This window comes from Tribolium madens, unplaced genomic scaffold, assembly GCF_015345945.1.
Source record: "Tribolium madens isolate multiple individuals breed KSU strain unplaced genomic scaffold, Tmad_KSU_1.1 Scaffold_91;HRSCAF=231;Tcas5.2_LG7, whole genome shotgun sequence".
In the NCBI taxonomy this organism is placed as follows: domain Eukaryota; kingdom Metazoa; phylum Arthropoda; class Insecta; order Coleoptera; family Tenebrionidae; genus Tribolium; species Tribolium madens.
The window spans coordinates 13,520,905-13,542,151 of record NW_025401063.1 but is presented as its reverse complement, the minus strand read 5'-3'; the positions used below and the strand labels follow the sequence as shown (position 1 = coordinate 13,542,151).

Sequence of the window (21,247 nt, the reverse complement as noted above, 5' to 3'; positions counted from 1 at the left end):
TACCTACCTGTATGTATAATATAGAGGGTTCCGTTTTTATTATTACAAATTCAAATTTAAACAGGTAATAGAATATTCAATTTTAAGACAAATGTTTACATAAACATGTATCAAAAAATACTTTGTAAGACAGCGTCTTTACAGATACAACGGTCACAGAAAGAAACTGAGAACCTAATAAGCCACCTCTGTTACCCTGTTCGAGATGATACATAAAATTTAAGATAAAGAAACTTCAGTACATTGTGTAGCTAAATGTAATTTTACAAAATTTCGTATGGCGAACAAGAAGTCACTTAATCAAGCGCATTTTTAAGTGATCTTATTAAAAAGTCGATGCAAACTCTACAGGGAACCATAAATCGCAACGAGAAAGTTTGCAACCATTTGATTTTGGCATATTCAAAAATTTTGTCAAAACAACTATCATTTCTTAATGAAGCCAGTAGTTTTCCTTGGAGGTTTTCATCAACGGCACTACTTGGAATAAATCTATATTCTCCTGTAATAATTTCGATTAACATGAAAAGTCTAGAATATTGTTGAAAAAAAATAAGATCATTAAAAATCAAAAATGAAATTACTTAAAAGTATCGTAGCTGTAGCGACTTCATCATGGTTATATTTTACCTGTGGATTTTTTTTAAACATACAATCATTGATTTAATTTTATAATAAAACAGTTATAGCTTTTACCCTTGGTGACCTTGTACTGGACAAACCTTTAAGAGTGTATGTACAATCTTTCTTTTTTAGACATATTATACTTTCATCATCTTCTTGTATACTTTCTACAACATTTTTTTAACATCGACGTTGTGGTGAATCGGCAAAAAATTCGTAGCACTTTCGAATGTTTCCAAAAAATTCATTGTTTGCACCGAAGCACTCTTCTCTGTGACATGGCACCAAATTTAGTCGATGTGGTAGGCAGTGAACACAGGGTGCAAGCTTGATGATTCTCACAACTTATAGTTTTGCGTAATAAAGATATGCACCTTTTTCACTACTACTCATTACACCTAGCTCCATCATATGCTTGACCAATCATATTTTCTGTATTTAAGTGAAGTCGTCTAAATGAATTTAACAATAGCGATACATATCCTGGTGCATCATACCGCCCAGATTTAAAAATTCTAGAGATAGGTACTTCTTTTTATTGATATTTTATTATTGGCAATGTCTAAGCGTACGTACTAATCAATAAATCTACTTGATCTGTTTTTGAAATATCTGTAGTACTGTCAACGATAACGGTCCAAAATACTGCTTTTTGAACTTCTCCAATCATATTTTAAATTTTACGCGTTTTCATTCTGCATGTCCGTTAATATTGTGAAATGTAAAGTTCTATTTAAATGAACCAGTTCAGCATTGTGTATCAGGTCAATTTTTAAAATTCCATTACATTCATATTTCCCATAATTTTAAAAGAATAAAACAATGTTGGTACACTAGATTCTACGTTTCCTCTATCACACTTTTCTTACTATCTCTTGCTCCAAATCTTTCTCTAAAATATCTTTTCTAAACATCACTATCACTACTTATAAAATTAACTCCTTTCAATGTTATTATTTTCTTAACGATTTCATAAACTTTTTTACAAAATGATTTTAAAAAACACTTTTCCTGTTAAACAAGACGTCCGAAATCAATAATGCCTTTAGAATGCCTAATGCCTTTAGAATAAATTGTCAAAATTGATGAAATGCCAAGATACGAGTAGGTATTTTATGTACTGGCCGAAAAATAAATTTTGTCCACCACAAATGTCCAAATGACATTCGCTTCTAAAGACCTGTGAACTAACCTCACTCTTTAAGTCTTGTCAAGCAAGGTTGTCATTTTGATATATTATCCGTTTTTTTATAAACAATTGTCAGTGTCAAAATCGGGTATAAAAATAATTCATATCGCTTTAAAAGGGAAAATTGAGAAATTAGATTAGATTACGTACCCAGATTTGGAGTGAGCAATACAGTTCATAAATACAGGGTGCGCTAGAACTCGCGCCCCAGAGAAAAATGTCATATAAGGTAAGATACCAGGAACATGGAAAAAATGTTTAAAAAAATGTATCTATAAAGATTTCGAAGTTATGAGAGTTTAAATTTTGCACTTTGACTCTACTTATTTCTGATGGAACAATAATTTTTCAGGTTTTTTTGCTACAGGCTATTAGAAGAGGAAACAAAGGAGCTGTATTCTAAATTGACATTTAGGTGGAATAATTTTAGGTGGCTGTAAAAAATAAAAATAATTCTTATTTTCACATTTGAAAATGAATTGTGAAGAAAGTCCGTCACTAAAATTAAATTAACGCCAAAGACTTATTCCAGCACTCAAATGACGTCATTTTCAGTACACAAAATATCAATGTATTCAATTATTAGTTACCTTTTATTTAGATTAAACTACCGCCTTTTAAAAACAATCGGTGGCAAAGCAAAAGTTAATTATTTCTTCTTAAGGTCTAGCAAAAATTCGCAGTAATAATAAAATTGTGACGGAAAATTATTATAACTGAATCCCCTAGAGCCCCAACCTTGACTAAAAAATCAATGTGTTCAGTTAGTACTTACTTGCTACACGTGTTTTATTTCAAAATTCGCACTCCAAAATCCAATTATAAAAGAATGTTATAATGATACATATTTTTAACATACTTCACAATCTAGACAGAATGACCATATTTCCGACGGTAAAAACTTGGCAAATTTCAAAACTAGCATATAACTAGAAAATGTAACATTGTAAAAACATCTAAGTAAATAAATAAAAAAATTGCCAGAAAAAACAGACTGTTTTTGGGTAATTCTGTTTAGTATCAAGCCCATGAGTTTCCAACATCCAAAAACGCATAAATTCTATTTTGTGTGATTGTTTTTAATTGATTTTACTCGTAATGCTTTAAAAAAGTTCAATCGATTGCTAGAAAAAGTCCTCATTATTCTCCATAACTAGCACATGTGGAGTACAATCAATACAATGTTGGACGATATTTATATGTTAATAACGTCATTTATTTTGATTTTCAGATTCAGAGAAAAAAACCATACGGCTCGCAGACTTGAAAAATCTATATACACAATTTAAATAAATAATTTTATGAAATGGTAAAACATAACCTCGAAAACGCCGGTCACATATGCAAACAAACAGACCACAAAAGCCCCTTACCTCGATCAAACTTCTTTCCCTCAGGATCAATATCTTTCACGTTAAATATATCTTCAAAAAGAACACCTGCCATCGTCGAATAACGTGTAAATAATCAAAAATTAACACACTTTTAATATTTTCTTCTCCAAAAGAACAATTTTTGACAGACATCAATATTTGACAGTAATGACAGTCGTCAGTGTTTCAATCAGTGCTACCATCGGAAAGACAAATCTCCCAAACAAAACCAAAACAAAAATGTCACCGTTTAAATGTCAAAGTTCCATGTAAGAAGTGTCAACACAACACCAAATTTTAACTTAGCTGAATTTAATAATTTATTAAATGAAAATGGCAACACTACCCCCCAGGAGAAACCCTACACCTACAAAAATATCCAAACAGCACCTGACTCCGCTACAAATTCTCCTGCAGATGGGATTTCCTAAACACAGAGCGTAAGTAAACAAAATACTAATTTAAATTTATTTTAATCTTGAAAATCTTAGCGAAAAGGCTTTAGCCGCCACGGGTAACAGGGGTGTGCAATTGGCTTCAGATTGGTTATTGGCTCATGTAAATGATCCATTGTTGGATGATAATTCGCCAAGAGAGTACATTTTATATGCGTGTCCCACAGGACCCTTTCTGGAACAGTTACAGAACTTCTGGGAGAAGTCACATAAGGAATGTGCCTGGAATGGAGCGCACAATTTTACGCCGCACATTACGCTAGTTTCGTTTTTTAAGGTGATTTTAATTTACCTAATGTTGAATTCATTTAAATGATTTACAACAGGCGCCTGATGAAGACGCTCCACATTTGGCTCAAAGTCTAAAGTCTGTAATGGAAAGGCAAGGTGCTATGTTGAATGAACCTCTAAAACTAGAGACGTATACATCTCCCAATTTTATGGGGTTTTTTGTGGCGGAAGAACATGCTGATTACTTAAAAAGGATTGCCATGCAATATGTTAAAGAAGTCTCAAATGCTAGTAAGTTTACTTTTCTATAAAATTTTATGAGCATGCTTGTACGTTTATGTTAGATATTTTTCTTTTGATTGCCAGGAAAATATTTAGATAATGATTGCTACCAATCTTAATATCCCTAATTACTCTTAATCACATTTTCTCCATATTGTAAATAAATTGATAACAATACTGTGTAAATGAAGCTCTTTAGCTTGCGTGGTAATCAAATTAATTGTAGTCTTTAATATTAGCACGATAATACTTGAAGGTCTGGCTAAAGGTGGTGGTTATTTGCAGTTATTAGTGACACATATGAACATTTCGATGCTCTAACAGCCTGTTTTCCTTGGTGTACCACAACAACTGCTCGATGCATTCCTCGGGGAAGTAGATGTAAGCAAATTGTAGTTTAGTGTAGTTTTTAATATTTATTCTATTTATTTATCACATTTCTCTAGATGATAGTTGTCATTTTTGTATGGTTTATTTTTTTATTAAAAGTGTGAATTTTTACTTCGCTTTTTCCTTTTGTTACTCACATTCTTTATCCTTTTCACTAAAGTTGCTGGTTTACTAACATTGTGACGTTTTTGTATGTACCACTGCCCTAACAGCTTTTGTTTTTAGCTTTTTAAGAATTTAAAAAAGAAATACAGTGAGAGATATGAGAAAAAATGTATATCCAAAGAATTAATGGCTTTACAAAATGAAAATTATAACATAAGTATGTATGGACGAGTATACTTACAGGAAAATTTACTTTTTGCTTCCATTTGATAACTTATGTGGCAATGGAAAACGTTAATGACCGATATTAAAAATATGATATTGCAAAATGTGTATGTTTACTCTTTGATTTTACAACACAGTTATTTTTTGCATTTTATGACTCTTTGTCAGACAGTGGCAAAATATTTACCCGTCCTCACCGCTAAAACGTTTGAAAAGTGTTTCATATTTTTTTTAACTTAAAAACAGTAAGTAGGATTATTATGTATTTTATTATTTCTATTAAATATCCGAAAAGCAACGAAATATTGAAATTTCAAGATAAACCTGAAATTTATTCTTAGTAAGTACCTAATTCCGAACTGAAATTATGTATGTACATAATTAATTTTTGGTATGATTAGTCCCAGATATGTCCTATTCTGAAATACATGTACAACAGTGTCAATTTTAAAAGTTGCAATCGGCAATATCTTTAGAACTGAAAAAGTTTTTGAGAACCACTCAAAACCGTTTTGATGGTTCCTAGGGGGAACCCACTCTTGAATATAATTTAAAAGAATGAGAATTTAAAGTCTTCGTTTTAGAATAATAATTGGAAAACGGCTTTACTAAATAGGCTGTTGTATAACATTTTTGAAGAACGTTTGTTATAAGCTATGCGACAATGTATCACAACTAGGGTAAGTGCCATTTAAAATTTTCAACTTGGAGTGGTTGTAGCTTCAAGAGCGGGTGGAGGTGCGTCACTTACCATGTCATTTTGATGCCCCGTAGGAACCACCGAAACGGTTTTGAGTGATTCTCAATAACTTTTTCAGTTCTACAGATATTGCCGATTGCAACTTTTAAAATTGACACCCTGTATATTATTTCTTAATATAAAACTGCTTGTGGTGATAAGTTGCTAAAATTTTTCTTACCAAAATTTTGACTTGATAATTTCCATTTGAAAAAAAAAAAAATTTGGAGCAAGCAAGTCGAATTAATACTTTCGCGTGCTGATTTTGAGATTTTTTTATGAATTCAACAAAGTCTTGATATAAGCAAAATTAAAGTAGAGTGTTGTAATTATTATTTTGTTCTCGTAACAAAAATGACTCAAAATCGTCCGAAACAAGCAGAAATAACACGTTGTCCGATTTTTTTAAGGTCATTCCACAAAATCTCTTTAAACAATCAACTAAAACAAGCACTTAGAGTGCCCGAATTCGCGATCTTTGAAAATAATTTTAAAAGTGAACAAACCAAACAAAACAAATCTAATTAACATACTGAGGCCCCGATTTTTTTCTTTCTGCAACTTTTAAATGTTTGTATTATGTTTTTTTATTAACGATATGATTAAGTTGGACAAATCACGCCAAAATAACAAATTTAGGCCTGATTTTGTGATTGTTTTGCATTAAATTAAAAATAAACGAAATTAAAATAAGGCGTGCGCCTCGGTGTCCGTTGACTATGTTGTTATGAAGCCCCATTATACTCGTCATATTATTTTGCCACTAATAATAATAATTATAACATGAAAACTTTAACACATAGATAAATTATTAGAAAGAAAAAATAGTCCAATGTACTGTGTTTCGCACGTGATAGTGGCCATTTTCAGGTATTTTATTGTTCTTTTTTTTCTGTACGTAACATTCTATAGGTTTTTGCCTTCTGTATCGAGTTGAAGTATCAAGAAATAGAGTTTCTATAGACGTAATCATTTTTTATAGTCGGAAATGTTTTTTAAACCCACGTTAACGTTTACAGCTATAAGTCTTGAGCCCCACGTGAAATCTCTCCATTTGACGTTGGCGTACCAATTTCCCAGCATCCACTACACCCACTTAAAATCCCTCGTAGACGAACTCGACCCTAGCGACTCCGCCAGCTGGGAATTGCGCCTATACTCCCGCGATCCTCGCGTAAACGGTAAACAAGTCCACAAAGTAAGAAATCATCCGTAGGTCATCCCTTTAACTAAATATCACCTCACCTATTCCAGGTGATCCACCCCTATCAACCAACCGAGTGTGACGAATTAGATCTCCGCACCGGCGATTACGTCTATATAAGCAGCGAGGCCCTGGCCAATTCGCCCGACGGTTGGGTGGAGGGTACTTCTTGGTTGACTGGACTGACGGGACTCTTACCGGAGAGTTACACTGAAAGGACTGCGGAATCCGATGCGTGGACTCTACACAAGAAAGTGCCATTGAATCACATTACTCAACCGGAAATTAAATACGCGTTACCCCAAAAACCACATCAACAATCGGTGGAGATGGAGGAGGACGCCTCTAAGCAAAGTGCCAAGGGTGAGAGTGAATCGAAGAACGGAGACGAAGATTATTGCTTTCCGGCGTCTCCGAGGATTGAAAATTTGTACGAAAATGTGTTCAAAACGGGGCCTCAACAACAGGTGAGATTTTACTTTTGAATTTTTTTCATACCATTAAAGATTAAAAATGAGTTTCTATATGTACTTTTTCAAATGCCTAGGATCCTTGTGAGTGCGAAAAACGTCAATTTGGCCGATTCTGAAGTAGCAGTTTGCAATTATAAATAAGCTTCTAGCACCAATGCTTGACGAGAATGTTTTTCCTTAATTTAAAACCATTGCACATTATTTCATGAGCTTATTTTTAGCAACAAAAAAATAATTTATCCACGACTATTGTATAATGTACCCCTTATACGTCTGTTTGCTCGATCTTAATAATAGCCATTAATCACAGTAGTGATGACTGCCGTGATTAATGCCCATTGATACTATTCAATATTACAGTCCGAATCAACAACAAAATTGTGAATTTTTCTAATGGCCTTAAATATTATTATTTTTACTTATTTTATGCAGTCAGTTTTTATTTATTTTACCTATTAAAATTACACAGGTCAACAAGGGTTCGGTAACATTGATGACAATTTGGTCAACAGTAGTTTTCTACTTCCTAAATAACAAAATACATTTTGTTTTTTGACAACACATACCGTTTATTTATTGCATTTTTTACCAAAATACATTTTCTGCACTCCCACTTGGATTTTTTTTCAACAAATTTGAAGGCTGTCAGTGACGAACAAGGGGAGAGGTTCCACCAAGACATCAGAAAGATGGAAGAACGCTATCAAGACCGCTGGGACCTTTCCATGATGGGCAATTATAGTGTTGGCTTTTAAAATGCGACAGTAACGTCCCTAACAAAAGAAAATGTTGAGATTTCACTCTTTTATTGTAATATATGACTTTTTTAATATTTCTAAAGTTAGTTTATTAAAATATTGTATGCTCATAATAAAATCAATTAAATAGTTGAAGTCAGTACTCTTTTGCTTTAACATGGGTGTCAGAACGAAGTTGGTAACATACGAACGATACGTGTTGAGATTTTCGAAATCAGAGTGAAAAATCATAAACGTGGAAGGTAGTTTAATCAATGTTACCGAAAATTTGTTCAAATTTGTTGACCAGTGTTATTATGGAAAACTACATTTATTTGTGGCCTTGAAATATAGTTCCAAACTTTTTCATTATCTTGATTGATTAATTTCGTCATTTCTACTATCTCTAGTAAGATATCCTTGAAATACAGCTAAAATCGTTAAAAATTCGATGGATTATTTATGTATAATGAGTTCGAATGTAAGCTTATTATATAATTTTTGGCCGAAAGTGAAAATATAATAATTTTACTGAAATTTACAAATTGCTTTAGGCACAAGATAAGAAGTCGCGAAAACTCTTCCTGATGCGTCATGGTGAACGAATCGACTTCACATTCGGCGTCTGGATTCCCTACTGCTTCGATGAGAACGGCAGATACACCCGCAAAGATTTGAACATGCCAGCCACAGTACCTGACCGATCCCAAGGACCCGCCGGCTACACCAAGGACACTCCCTTGACCAATGTTGGCGTCTTCCAAGCCAACACAGTCGGCGACGCCCTCAAAGACGCCCAACTCGACATCGCTTACGCTTACTCGTCGCCATCGTTCCGTTGCGTCCAAACCTGCGACGCCCTCCTCAAAGGTTACAATAAACGAGACGAAATCAAAATTAGAATCGAACCCGGGTTGTTTGAGTGGATGGCCTGGTATCCAGACGGTTTGCCAGACTGGATGACACCGGCGGAATTAGCCGCAGCCGGATACAACATTGACCTGAATTACCAGCCGTTTGTAACGGTGGCAGAACTGAAAGACGCTAGGGAAACTTGCGAACAGTATTATTTACGAAATACCTTCGTTACGAGAGGAGCTCTTAATGCTCATTCCAACGGAAATGTTTTGTTTGTGGGCCACGCGTCCACTTTGGAAGTGTGTTCGAGGGAATTGATTGGTAAGAAGCCAAGAGCGGCTTACGAAATGACGGATGTCATACAGAAAGTGGCCTATTGTAGTTTACTACAACTGGCGCAAGAGGGAGACAAATGGGAGATTTCAGAACTGCCTTTCCCTCCTATCACGCATACAACCAACCATAGGTTCGATTATAAAATTTTCTTGAATTAATGATATGAAACGGTGCCCTCCATTAGTGGAGCAAATCTAAGAATTCAAAATTGGTGAAACGTCCACTAATGTTTCACTAACTTTGATATTTGAAATTTGCCCCAGAATGTAATCCACTTACCAAAGAACGCCTGCGTAGTTTATTATTGCTATATTTTGGTGCATAGACTTGGTACAATAAGAATAAAGCATTAACTGTTGTGTAAAGCTGAATAAAGAAAAACTTGTTTCTTAGTAAAAATATGCTTTTATAAAAATTTACAGTTGCACCTAACATCACATTTGTACTTAAACATGACCACCTTCTTTCAATTTTCCAATAAGAGCATCCACATCGGGCAAAATGGCTCCAGCTTGACGCACCGGTGGGTCTTCCACACTGACAACACTGATCCTAGGAGACACATCAACTCCTAAATCCTTAGGAGTCATTTTAGTAATGGGCTTCTTCTTTGCTTTCATGATATTTGGCAGTGTAGCATAACGAGGCTCGTTCAAACGCAAATCGGCACTTATCACAACCGGCATTTTGCATTTAATCGTCTCCAAGCCCCCATCAACCTCTCTGGTTACAGTGATTTCTTTATCACCCTTTTCTATCTAAAAAAAGCAACAGATAACATTTGAATTTTCAACCGTAGGGATTACCTTTGAAGCAAACGTAGCTTGAGGCCAATCTAAAGCAGCAGCAGTCATTTGAGCTGTCTGATTCGAGTCGTCATCAATTGCCTGCTTGCCAACAATGATCAAATCGGCTTTTTCCTTTTCAGCAAGTTTGGCCAAGATTTTTGAAACGTGGATCGGTTGAAGGGTTTCATAGTCGGCCCCTGAAACCTCGACGTGAATTCCCTTGTCAACTCCCATAGCAAGGGCAGTTCTGATGACTTCTTGGGCTTGTGTTGGTCCACAAGAAACAGCGATAATTTCAGACGCTAGTTTCTTTTCTTTCATGCGAACAGCTTCTTCGACGGCAATTTCGTCGAAGGGGTTCATCGAGTGTTTCACTCCATCGGTAACGACTCCAGTTTTGTCAGGTTTAACACGAATCTAAAAATTTTGGGTTGTAAATAAAAAGGGAAAATAAGACGGCAAGACTTACTTTAACGGCATAGTCGATGACTCTTTTAACTCCAACTAAAACGCGAGCCATTGCAATAAAAAGGTTGTAAAGGAATTAAATAAATGAATATTTGGAAGATATTACAAGATTTGGACCATTGGACTTTGACACTTTTATCAAAGTTGACGTTTCATAACTAGGTTGGCGACACTGTCCAATTGTGGCAAAAGAGCGGGAATTAAAAAAAAAACTCATTGCAAACATGAATTTATTAGAAACAGAAAAACGCCACTGCTGTTTGTATTTAAATACAGGCTAAAGTAATGTTTACAATTGTGACAAAAAAATACAAAGAATTTTCGTTGCTGTAAACACTGAAAGTTTCAAATTAAATTTTTCCGAAAACTCTCATTATCTTGTAGTTTGGATGCACCTCAGGTCGCACATTCAAGACCAAATAGAGCAGATCGGCCAAAACCTAAACAGAGCAATAGAATTAGAAATAAAACAGGCGTGTTTGCGGCCGCAACCATAAATAAAATCACGCAATTTACAAATACAGACCAAAATAGATACTGTACCTTTTCTTTATTGGTTTTTACGTCATCTTCCACCTCACGGATAATGTGTTCTGTATTCTTATCAATTCTAGCGGCGATATCTTCCTTCGAGCCCAAATGTTTGGCCTCGTACTCCCTAAATTGCCTCTCTCTTTCTTTTCTGTAATTTTCAATTTCCGCCTGAGCTTCCTCTCTCGCTTGCTTAATTCTGCGCGCTTTTCCTATTATTAATAAAATTGGAATAATGTATGACTTGCTGATATGCGTAAATTGTCAAAATATTTATAAAAAAAACTAACGTAAATGAGTGTCAAAATATGCATCATGTAACATAATGATCCTTTTAAGATACAAAAATAACACGGAGCATATCTAAATATAAACCACAACTCTTATAAATTGAAATACTCACTTTTTCTGGCTTCGGCGACTTTCTCAGCTGCCCTTTTTTCAGCAGTTAGTAACTGCTGAATGCCTTGAGTTTGACTTGCCATTGCAAAATGGAGCAAGACACTTAGATGTTGTTGTATTAATGAAATTATACCTCAATTGTATTAAATTGCTTAAGTGTGTAGAGGGGCAACAGAAATTATTTAAAAATAGAAATACCGAATTTTGTGCACGAGTTATTTACAGGAAAAGCAATCAGTTTCAACTAGAAGTAACTATCAAGGTAGAAACTTATATGGTGGGTATTATTGTGAACCAGAGGAAATACAAATTGACTCTTTTGTCGTTTCGTTTCTAATTAAAATATTGTACACAATGAAAAAGCCATTTGTGACCATGATGTCAGGCAAGATAATTGGGAACACACCAAAGCATGACTACAGCATTGCTTTTCAGCAAAACACTTCATCAACTTAATTTTAATGGCCTTTGCAATTAAAACTTTAATATTGTCAGTCTAAAAATATTGCTAGCACTTTAACGAGAAACTCATTCTCCTCACACAAAACTGCCTCTTACATTAATAACTACTTGCTAAAAGACAACTTTAACAGTCCCAAAGAATCATCATTGCATAGAAATTTGTAGATAATTATGTTAATATCACACTCGTTTCAAGGCAGACAATGGTAACTTTTTTCACTAAAATAGAACAAAAACTAGTAGATGAAAAAGCAAGTGTAAGATTTAACTTCTTTATTTTTTCCACTTTTAGTACTTACAAATAAGAAATTGTACCTAACATGACTACAACCCCTGTAAAATAAAACTTGTTCTTCAACTATTACCTCCCATTATCTACATACTTACATAACTAGTTTACTTCTTGAGAAGTTGGTGTCTCAAGATAAGAAAAGGTGCCCCAAATCCAGACCCAAAGAATGCAATGAAGAGGGCTGTCAACTTATACCTATTGTTGATGGAAAATGGCAAATTCTGCATACAACAACATCACAAAAATTAAGAAACATTCTAAACAGAATATTAAAAAAATGTTATCAATCCCAACCCCAAAAATTTGACAGTTATGTAATCTCAAGCGTGTTTTATTACCTCTCCAGGAACACCTCCATGGCCATGATTTCTGACAAAATTGCTAATTACGTTTCTTGCAAACAATGAGCTGCGATGCAACATCTTGTTTTTTGAAGAGAAAATAATAAATTTCCACAAAAAATTTCTTGTCCTTTGGAAATGTACCCAACTGAAACATATGACAGCAGCGCAAGTGCAGTCAAGATCGCCAATCTGCTAAACTTGAAAACCCCAACATTATCTCGTTTTATGATTATTTCTTTCACCTTATTGGAAATCATATTCATTTATTTAAAATTTCAGGAGTATTTAAGAAATTCTATATGATAAAAAAGGTCCAAATCAAATCATATAATGTTAAGCACTTTTATTGTAAAATTTATGTTATTTGTTGTCCCCAAGTTTGCCACATCAAAATATATTCAAAATTAAAATTACTAAATATTGTTTTTTTTTCTAGTTTGTCTTAATTTTATTTATTCATTAAGGTCAAAGATTATTATTGTAATCAAAATCAGTGATAACGCAATAATAACCATAGCATAAGTAATAACTCGTCAATTTTTTAATAGTGGTGGAACCTCCATTTGGTGACAAAATGTTTTCCAAGCTAAAATTTATTTCTAACCGAAGCTTAATAAAGTTGTTCCATACAGCCACTAGCAATGTTATTAAAACAAAAATTGATTACAATTCTCAGCAATTTATGGTAATTACCCAATTTCCTTCTATTTTTAGTGAATTATCACTAAATTGCACCACCTGTATTTCAAAATGGCGCTAATTTTGAATTATTTTCAGAATAATGAGCTTCAAATGAAACAGATAGTGGCTACTTTACAAAAACGAACAGGAGATATAATAAAAGGGGGTGGCGAAAAAGCCGTCAAGAAACATACATCAAAAGGAAAATTGCTAGCAAGAGATCGAATTAACAAACTTTTGGACAAGAGTACAGCTTTTCTAGAGTTTTCATCATTAGCAGCGTATGATATGTACGGGGGTAACATCAACGCGGCTGGAATCATCACTGGAATTGGAAAAATTCACGGGTACATAATGATAATATGATTTACTTTTATTGATTACTGTATTTTATAGACGGGAATGCGTGATTGTGGCCAACGATGCAACCATCAAAGGCGGTACTTACTACCCAATGACAGTCAAAAAACATCTGAGAGCACAAGAAATTGCTCAAGAAAATAAGCTTCCATGCATTTATCTTGTCGACAGCGGCGGTGCCAACTTGCCACATCAATCTGACGCATTTCCTGATAAAAACCACTTTGGACGAATCTTTTTCAACCAAGCGAATATGTCAGCAGCAGGAATTGCCCAAATAGCTGTCGTGTTAGGGTCTTGCACCGCGGGAGGGGCTTACGTGCCTGCAATGGCTGATGAATCTGTGATAGTCAAACAGCAAGGAACTATTTTCTTAGCTGGTCCTCCGCTTGTTAAAGCTGCCACAGGAGAAGAAGTCTCAGATGAAGACTTGGGTGGGGCGGAATTGCACTGTTCCACGTCAGGCGTGACAGACCATTTCGCTTTAAATGACGAACATGCGCTGCATCTAGCTAGGGAGATTGTTAAAAATTTGGAAAAACCAAAAGTAGATACTTTTGATGAAGAATTTGAGCCTCCATTGTATAGTAGTGAAGATTTATACGGGATTATTGATCAAGATTTACAAAAATCGTTCGATGTTAGAGAAGTTATAGCCCGGATTTTTGACGGATCTAGGTTTGACGAGTTTAAGAAAAAATACGGGGAAACTCTAGTCTGTGGCTTTTCAAAACTGTATGGAAAAACAGTTGGGATCATTGGGAATAACGGAGTTCTGTTTTCTGAAAGTGCGATGAAAGGGGCCCACTTTGTGCAACTTTGCACTCAAAGAAACATCCCTATCGTATTCTTACAAAATATTACAGGTTTCATGGTTGGAAGACAAGCAGAAATGGGGGGAATAGCTAAACACGGCGCCAAGTTGGTTACTGCTGTAGCTTGTTCAAAGGTTCCAAAATTCACTCTGATAATTGGGGGTTCATATGGGGCTGGAAATTATGGTAAATATATTACTCCTATGACAATTTGGCAATTTTCATCTATTTTTAAGGCATGTGTGGACGCTCCTATTCGCCTCGATTTTTATACATGTGGCCAAATGCCCGCATTTCGGTAATGGGAGGGCGCCAAGCAGCTGGAGTTCTTTCCCAAGTCCAGAGTAGAGGCAAAAACTGGTCCCAAAAAGAAAAGGACGATTTTGAGGCCCCAATTATCGAACAGTTTGAAAGAGAAGGATCACCATATTTCAGCAGTGCAAGATTATGGGATGACGGGGTAATTGATCCTAAAGACACAAGAAAAGTGCTAGGTTTAAGCCTGGCAGCGGCATTAAATGCCCAACCAGAAAAAACCAAATTCGGAGTTTTCCGCATGTAAATATTTAATTAAATCACATTTAAACAGTGTCTCTTTTTTCAATATACCTCAGCTGTTTCTTTTTCATTTTCTTAATCTTACTTGTGTTTGTTATGACTTGAACTATTTCAGATTTTTTGCGATTTTCTTCTTGGCGTTTCAAGTTTTCTCTTCTCCGTTGCTTCTTCTGTTCCTTCTCTTCATCTTTTGCTGCTATAATCGCTCTACTTGCTTCTTTTATCCTTTTAAGTTCTTGTCTCAAGGCTTGCTTCTTCTCAAATGAATTTCGGATTCCTTTGGTTTTAATTATTGATGAAAATTTCTTTTTTTCATTTTTCCAAAATCGGCCCGACTTGGGTTTCCCTCGAATTACGCCTGTCTGGGCTGTGTTTGCAGGCTGAAGTCTTTAAGGGTAAATATGTAGTAAAAGTAGGACTGAATTGTTTTAACACTTACTTCTTTTTTAAACATTCACTAGTTTTTTCCACACTACTTGTTTTTGTATTAATTTTTGTCATCTTGATTCCCGATTTCTATAAAATAAAAAGTTGAATATTTCACGTGTTTAAACGTCAGAATTTTTTGAGGTTAGTGACGAGATGTTAAATAAACATGGATACCAACAAAATTATAGTTAGCTATCCTTTTCTAACACAATACACGCTAACTTTCTATATGTTCCTTAGGTTTGAGACACTTATAGAATTATTTATAAATAATCACGTATTTTTTTTAATCCTGTAGGGGTGCTGGGTTCTGTTTTAGCAGTAACATTATTTTTTCTACAACCTAATTAATATTTCATCTGTTGCTTTCTTGCCTTTTATTTAAAGAAAAATATTTATTGCACAGATTTGGTATCTTCCATCTTCGTTGACCTCTGCTTGTTATCCCAGTAGCCACAATAGTGATAAATATTGACTAATTGTTTCAAGATAATTGATGAAAAAACATAACATTTTTAAGAAATGAGCTTTATTGTTTCCCGTCTTGCGGCTGTGCGCTCCGCAAGAAACGTTCTGGATACCGACTTTCACTCATTCCACCACAATCTCCGAACGATATCCTTGAACGCTGACCAGTTAGCACCTAACAAAGATAAAAGAAAAATGGTAAGAATGCATTCTGTTTCAATTTCAATACGAAAATTAACAGAAATATCATCTACTAGGCTGGGAAACTAACCGAAGAACAGCGCAAAAGCGACCTGGAACCATTGCTAAAAAATGGCTGGACTGTGGTTAACAACAGGGATGCCATTTATAAGGAATATCTCTTCAAGAATTTTAACGAGGTATAATAAAGCTGGTTTCACACTGGTATATTGTATTTTAACTAGCGCGCTCTTGTGTCGAGTTTTTTAGTCTGTTGGGCAAATGAGGTTATATTTGTAGGCATTTGGGTTCATGACTCGCGTTGCTCTCTTAGCAGAAAAAATGGACCACCACCCGGAATGGTTTAATGTTTACAACAAAGTACAAGTAACGTTATCTTCCCATGATGTGAACGGATTAAGCAATCGTGACGTCAAGCTTGCCAATTTCATGGAACAAGCCTCTAAATTATTTAAACAGTAAAATTATCAGAAATGAACTATGAACCATGAATAAGAGACCAAACAGCGTAAACAGTGTTGATTCCTTTATTGATATATTGTCTTTTTCTCGTAAATAAATGTATGAGCAAATTCTTGCTACAGTTAGTAAAAAAATATAGGTACTATAGTCACAGGTACAATTACATTTGCTTGTATATGTTTTCGTCACAAGTCGATGAAACCGCCAACTTGTCTGGCAGATTTTCAAATTTGACCTTTTTGTATCGATTAAATAACAGTTCTCTTAGTTCTAAACTGTGGGTATAATCCCGAGTTTCACACACAACTTTTACCTGGAAGACAAGTTTCACACTTTTCTACTGTTTGAGTTTGATTAAAAGAATTACCTCAACACTGAAAACATCAGAAGTGACCCAAGCCCTTTCATGTATAACGTCTTTAATGGAAACCCCAATGGAACCAATCAGTTTACACAATTCGGAAATACCTCCAGGTCTATCGCTAACCGTTACTTTACATTTGACAAGTCGGCCATCAGCTGCAAGACCACGTTCCAAACACCGGCCCAAAATGGTCGTATCGATGTTACCCCCACTTAGAATTAACACAACTCTGAAAATTTAAATTAAAAATGAATCACTATGGAAGTCCTCAAACCTTTTCCCCTTAAATTCGTCTAACTGGCCTGCTAATATAGCAGCTAACCCTACAGCACCAGCGCCCTCTACGACGCACTTTTCCAATTCGACCATCCTTAAGATCGCCACCGCGATCCACTCTTCTTTAACTACGACCATTTTATCGACTAGAGATTTCGCCGTCTCCCACGCGTTGTATCCGACCATTGGGACCGCCAAACCATCGGCGAGAGTGCCCTCAATGGCCGTGAAAATTGGCTTTTCCACATCCATGGCTTTGGAAAAACTGGCACATCTTTCAGATTCAACTCCCTTAAATTGAATTTTAAGCGCACATTTTACAAGAGTGACCTAAATACAATAATTTTAATTTTGGGGTTTAGTGTTTTAACAGCGACTGCCACCCCCGCCAGGAGGCCTCCACCACCCGTTGGTACCACAATGGCATCGATGTCTTTCACTTGTTCCAAAATTTCCAAAGCAATGGTTCCTTGACCTGCTATAATTTGCGGATGGTCATAACTATAATAACAATGGTTGAAAATAGGAAACAAAGTTTGTAATTGTTTTACCCGTTGATATAAGTGTAACCTTTCTCCTTCGCCATCGTAATGGCTATTTTCCTGGCTTCGGCCATATCTTTGCCCTCCATGATAACATTAGCGTTGAACTCTTTACATTTTTGGATTTTCATAATAGGGGCTATTATGGGCATAACCACCGTTACGGGGATTCCCAGGAGGTACCCATGGTAGCAAACAGCTTGGGCATGGTTTCCGAGAGAAGCCGCGATCACTCCTTTTTGTCTTCGCTCCGGCGATAACATCAACATGGCGTACCTCGCTCCCCGTTCCTTAAAACTAATTTATTGCGTCGTAATAATTGTCTTTAGTTGAAATTACCTTCCGGTATTTTGTAAAAAGTCTTTTTTCAAATAAACATCCATTCCGGTTAAGTTAGACATGTGAGAGCGCTACAACAAAAGGTAGGTAATTAATATTTCTGTTGTTCTTTTTATTTTTTCAAGTACCGTGCATGGTGTATTGATAATTCCTGATTTAATTTTATATGCGGCTGATGTTATTTCTTCAAAAGTGACTTTCAGAGGAGAGTCCGGGTTGCAACTGGGGTCTTCTAACGTACCATTGATTTTGTGATTGCAAGGGTTGGGGTTGTTGGGGTCGCAACAAAAGCCTTCCTCCCGCATGTCGTCCTAAAACAGTGTTACAGTAAACAATAATATTTAAATTTATATCAATCAGATATGCACTCACTTGGCTGGTGCAGTTTAACTTTAATTGAACCATGATTAATTAAAAATGAACGTGTTTATTGACAAGATGTTATGCTAGACTGTTTTCATGTGGGTAAATAGGGCAAATGAACTTTTCTCGCATTTATAAAGCGGGTTTTTCCACATTTGATGATAAAAAGACTCCTTGGGGTCGATACGTTATCTTCGAAATATCCACTCATAAATTAATGTCTGTCATACTTTTTTTATGACGATCATTAAATGACCATCATCATTGAAGACAATCGAGCTAATATTTTCACATACCTAGTAAGAGCTTCATTTTCGAAGAATTTTTTGTGTAAAAAAATGGAAGCTGCAATAAGCGATTAAAAACTTGTCCTTTACTACAGTTAGATAATTATCACTAACATTTACTGAGAGCGTTTGTGCATTGATTAATGATTAATTGATTACCTCTATGTGTATATACGCATGCAAGAACAGAATATTATAGAGCTAGTGCATATAAAACTAATGTAACTTACATTATAGTCAGATTCTTCCGATGTCTCAGTTGAATATAAGTAGTTTTCCATTGTAAAATTGTCGACACCACTAGTACAAAATGTTATAAATAAATGACAATAACAGATATCCAAAAGCTTCCAACTTAATGACCTCAAGAAATTCAGCATGAGTAGTACATCCACATTCACTGATAAGCAAATGTTTGTTGTGTTTTATATGATTTTAATAAAAATAAAATGTGGGGATATTGGAAAGTGATATACTACAGAATAATATTTTCTTGAATACCTACCTACTCATGCTGTTGATAAAGATAAAAATATGAAATGATAATTTTGGTTGACCATATTATAAAATTTGGACCTAAGACTTGTAAAATATTATTATTCAGCATATTCTGCTATAATTTTTTATGCTAAATGATTAAGAAGAGGTTATAGTGTTTACCTAAACATATACTTTAATAAGTAGATAAAAATTAGATTAATTAACAAGAATAATAATGAGACTAATTGATTTTGCAGCTGACATTTTTACATATTTTCATTGACTTGGAGGGAATTAGGTCCGACCGTTGACTAAGTAAAATCCCTCATTCAAGGGCCCAGTACAAAACATAACATCGCGCCTTAACTTAAATTGTCCACTGCTTCCAACCAAACAACAAAACGAAGTGTGGCCACCATTAATGGGGTTCTATGTTAATGGGCAATGTAATTTCAATTTTATACGATCCGAAAAAAGCATGGCTAAAATTTTATCCCTCAGAAGCTTGGAAGAAATAAAGAAACAGAAATTTAAGGATGAGGGTGTTGTAACAATAACATCCCTCGAACAGGTGAGAATTTTTCATTATAAGTTGAACATAACCTCTTCATGACATTTCAGATTGAAGTCGAAGAAGCAGTTTATAAGAAACTCCACGATTTAAGTTTAAGGATAAAAGTCAATCCTAATTTACCTGAATTGTTGCAAGAAAATCATAAATGTTACCTTTTGGATTGTTTAATTTACCTTTCTTCTGGTTACCAGGTGAGTTGTGCTAATTAGAAAAAAATAGTTTGAATTGTTTCACAGTCATTAGATGCGAGCCGTCCATGGCTGTGCTATTGGATTTTGCACGCATTGGCTTTAATGGGAATCAAAATAGATGAGAAACTGAAAAGTGCCATTGCAAAATTTTTAGCAAAGTAAGTCTTATTTGGTTGGTTTTGTACAGTTGTAATGACCTTTGTAGATGCCAGAGTCCTGATGGGGGTTTTGGAGGTGGACCTGGGCATTTGCCACATCTAGCAGCTACGTATGCAGCAGTCAATGCATTGGTCATCTTAGGCACAGAAGAAGCTTACAATGTTATTAAAAGAGATAAGTTGCAAAAGTTTCTGTGGAGGATGAGGCAGTCTGACGGCTCTTTTTGCATGCATCAAGATGGCGAAATTGATATTCGTGGTGTTTATTGCGCTTTAGCGGTTGCTAGTCTAACAAATGTGTTATCAGAAGATCTAGTCAGGGGCACTTTTGAATGGATAATAAGGTTGGACTTGCAAGACAGTTTGAAAGAAAAAAGTTAAACGTAATTTTAGTTGTCAGACTTATGAAGGTGGTTTCTCAGGGTGTCCAGGGATGGAAGCTCACGGCGGCTATGCTTTTTGTGGATTGTCTGCACTTATAATTTTAGGAAAAGGGCATCTCTGTGATTTGCAGGCTTTATTGGTAATAAATGTATGTTTTAAAAATGATTGTCATCAATTGTGGTTTCAGAGATGGACAGTGAACCGGCAGATGAGATTAGAAGGTGGTTTCCAGGGACGTACAAATAAGCTAGTTGATGGTTGTTATTCTTTCTGGCAAGGAGCCGCTTTTCCATTAATTTATAGTTTGTTGGCTGAAGGTTGTTAATTTTTTATGAATTATTTTGGTGCAAATTTTATTTATTGCAGATGGTTTTGAAGTGAAAAATCATTTTTTTGATGAAAGAGCTTTACAAGAATATATTCTAACATGTTGTCAGCACCCACAAGGAGGTCTCTTAGATAAACCTGGTAAACATAGAGACATTTACCACACTTCGTACACTCTCAGTGGATTATCAGTAGCCCAGCATTTTATGAACGATCTTCATATTCTAGGAGATCCAGATAATGAAGTATGTTGCACACATCCAGTTTACAACATTAGGCCCGATCATGTTCGAAAAGCGATGATTTTTTTTAATAATTTAGGGGTCCCAAGTAATCATAACATGAGTACGTGACGTTTATAACGCTCCTATTCATATTTTATACATTATTGCTGAATACAAGTTTTTTTTTTAATTTCTTGGTGATTTCTTTCTAGACGATTGGGAACACTGCACATTTTCTTCCCCCCCACTTTAATCC

General features: G+C 35.2%; 10 protein-coding genes across 14 annotated transcripts in view; 4 read left to right on the top strand and 6 right to left on the bottom strand.

Annotated features, from left to right (window-relative positions):
• Nucleotides 1-3,361, bottom strand: part of LOC123010450 (DNA-directed RNA polymerases I, II, and III subunit RPABC3) — a 66,052-nt gene extending 62,691 nt beyond the window's left edge. The window contains exon 1 of the mRNA XM_044407349.1: nt 3,187-3,361. Coding sequence (XP_044263284.1) covers nt 3,187-3,259 — 73 coding nt within the window. The 5' untranslated portion in view covers nt 3,260-3,361. The remainder of the gene's footprint in view (nt 1-3,186) is intronic.
• Nucleotides 3,362-3,387: 26 nt separating this feature from the next.
• Nucleotides 3,388-9,641, top strand: LOC123010444 (protein UBASH3A homolog). Of its 2 annotated transcripts, XM_044407339.1 has the most exons (7): nt 3,388-3,626; nt 3,678-3,918; nt 3,968-4,163; nt 4,440-4,535; nt 6,633-6,811; nt 6,868-7,284; nt 8,582-9,641. In XM_044407339.1, exons 1-7 carry the CDS (start codon nt 3,514-3,516, stop codon nt 9,377-9,379), a joined length of 2,040 nt encoding a protein of 679 aa, XP_044263274.1. In that variant the 5' UTR covers nt 3,388-3,513; the 3' UTR covers nt 9,380-9,641. The 2 variants fall into 2 exon arrangements, with proteins under 2 accessions (XP_044263274.1, XP_044263275.1); XM_044407340.1 differs by lacking the exon at nt 4,440-4,535 and having other exon boundaries at nt 3,389-3,626.
• On the bottom strand, nt 9,516-10,640 carry LOC123010449 (electron transfer flavoprotein subunit beta). The gene is made up of 3 exons (XM_044407348.1): nt 10,479-10,640; nt 10,028-10,426; nt 9,516-9,979 (listed from the first exon to the last, which is right to left on the bottom strand). Exons 1-3 carry the CDS (start codon nt 10,527-10,529, stop codon nt 9,668-9,670), a joined length of 762 nt encoding a protein of 253 aa, XP_044263283.1. The 5' UTR covers nt 10,530-10,640; the 3' UTR covers nt 9,516-9,667.
• Nucleotides 10,641-10,690: 50 nt separating this feature from the next.
• LOC123010454 (V-type proton ATPase subunit G-like) lies at nt 10,691-11,997 on the bottom strand. The gene is made up of 3 exons (XM_044407356.1): nt 11,412-11,997; nt 11,021-11,220; nt 10,691-10,917 (listed from the first exon to the last, which is right to left on the bottom strand). Exons 1-3 carry the CDS (start codon nt 11,491-11,493, stop codon nt 10,828-10,830), a joined length of 372 nt encoding a protein of 123 aa, XP_044263291.1. The 5' UTR covers nt 11,494-11,997; the 3' UTR covers nt 10,691-10,827.
• A 133-nt stretch (nt 11,998-12,130) lies between these two features.
• On the bottom strand, nt 12,131-12,688 carry LOC123010456 (cytochrome c oxidase subunit 7C, mitochondrial-like). The gene is made up of 3 exons (XM_044407358.1): nt 12,503-12,688; nt 12,260-12,385; nt 12,131-12,205 (listed from the first exon to the last, which is right to left on the bottom strand). Exons 1-2 carry the CDS (start codon nt 12,584-12,586, stop codon nt 12,269-12,271), a joined length of 201 nt encoding a protein of 66 aa, XP_044263293.1. The 5' UTR covers nt 12,587-12,688; the 3' UTR covers nt 12,131-12,205; nt 12,260-12,268.
• Nucleotides 12,689-12,927: 239 nt separating this feature from the next.
• On the top strand, nt 12,928-14,955 carry LOC123010446 (probable methylcrotonoyl-CoA carboxylase beta chain, mitochondrial). The gene is made up of 4 exons (XM_044407342.1): nt 12,928-13,193; nt 13,286-13,536; nt 13,586-14,550; nt 14,601-14,955. The coding sequence occupies exons 1-4, from the start codon at nt 13,083-13,085 to the stop codon at nt 14,924-14,926; spliced, it is 1,653 nt and encodes a 550-aa protein (XP_044263277.1). The 5' UTR covers nt 12,928-13,082; the 3' UTR covers nt 14,927-14,955.
• Nucleotides 14,913-15,521, bottom strand: LOC123010453 (coiled-coil domain-containing protein 86). Its single transcript, XM_044407355.1, has 2 exons — nt 15,362-15,521; nt 14,913-15,309 (listed from the first exon to the last, which is right to left on the bottom strand). The coding sequence occupies exons 1-2, from the start codon at nt 15,421-15,423 to the stop codon at nt 14,946-14,948; spliced, it is 426 nt and encodes a 141-aa protein (XP_044263290.1). The 5' UTR covers nt 15,424-15,521; the 3' UTR covers nt 14,913-14,945.
• Nucleotides 15,522-15,622: 101 nt separating this feature from the next.
• Nucleotides 15,623-16,593, top strand: LOC123010452 (pterin-4-alpha-carbinolamine dehydratase). Its single transcript, XM_044407354.1, has 3 exons — nt 15,623-16,017; nt 16,077-16,199; nt 16,300-16,593. Exons 1-3 carry the CDS (start codon nt 15,874-15,876, stop codon nt 16,480-16,482), a joined length of 450 nt encoding a protein of 149 aa, XP_044263289.1. The 5' UTR covers nt 15,623-15,873; the 3' UTR covers nt 16,483-16,593.
• LOC123010447 (L-threonine dehydratase catabolic TdcB) lies at nt 16,532-18,995 on the bottom strand. 3 transcript variants are annotated; one of them, XM_044407345.1, is made up of 9 exons: nt 18,884-18,995; nt 18,376-18,711; nt 18,132-18,314; nt 18,004-18,074; nt 17,674-17,961; nt 17,461-17,623; nt 17,121-17,413; nt 16,850-17,075; nt 16,532-16,795 (listed from the first exon to the last, which is right to left on the bottom strand). In XM_044407345.1, exons 2-9 carry the CDS (start codon nt 18,406-18,408, stop codon nt 16,643-16,645), a joined length of 1,410 nt encoding a protein of 469 aa, XP_044263280.1. In that variant the 5' UTR covers nt 18,409-18,711; nt 18,884-18,995; the 3' UTR covers nt 16,532-16,642. The 3 variants fall into 3 exon arrangements, with proteins under 3 accessions (XP_044263280.1, XP_044263279.1, XP_044263278.1); XM_044407344.1 differs by lacking the exon at nt 18,884-18,995 and adding an exon at nt 18,768-18,873; XM_044407343.1 differs by lacking the exon at nt 18,884-18,995 and having other exon boundaries at nt 18,376-18,872.
• Nucleotides 18,996-19,406: 411 nt separating this feature from the next.
• LOC123010448 (protein farnesyltransferase subunit beta) lies at nt 19,407-21,181 on the top strand. Of its 2 annotated transcripts, none has more exons than XM_044407346.1 (7): nt 19,407-19,704; nt 19,755-19,898; nt 19,944-20,056; nt 20,104-20,400; nt 20,450-20,579; nt 20,628-20,757; nt 20,807-21,181. In XM_044407346.1, exons 1-7 carry the CDS (start codon nt 19,555-19,557, stop codon nt 21,118-21,120), a joined length of 1,278 nt encoding a protein of 425 aa, XP_044263281.1. In that variant the 5' UTR covers nt 19,407-19,554; the 3' UTR covers nt 21,121-21,181. The 2 variants fall into 2 exon arrangements, with proteins under 2 accessions (XP_044263281.1, XP_044263282.1); XM_044407347.1 differs by having other exon boundaries at nt 19,410-19,704; nt 19,951-20,056.
• The last annotated feature ends 66 nt before the right edge of the window (nt 21,182-21,247 follow it).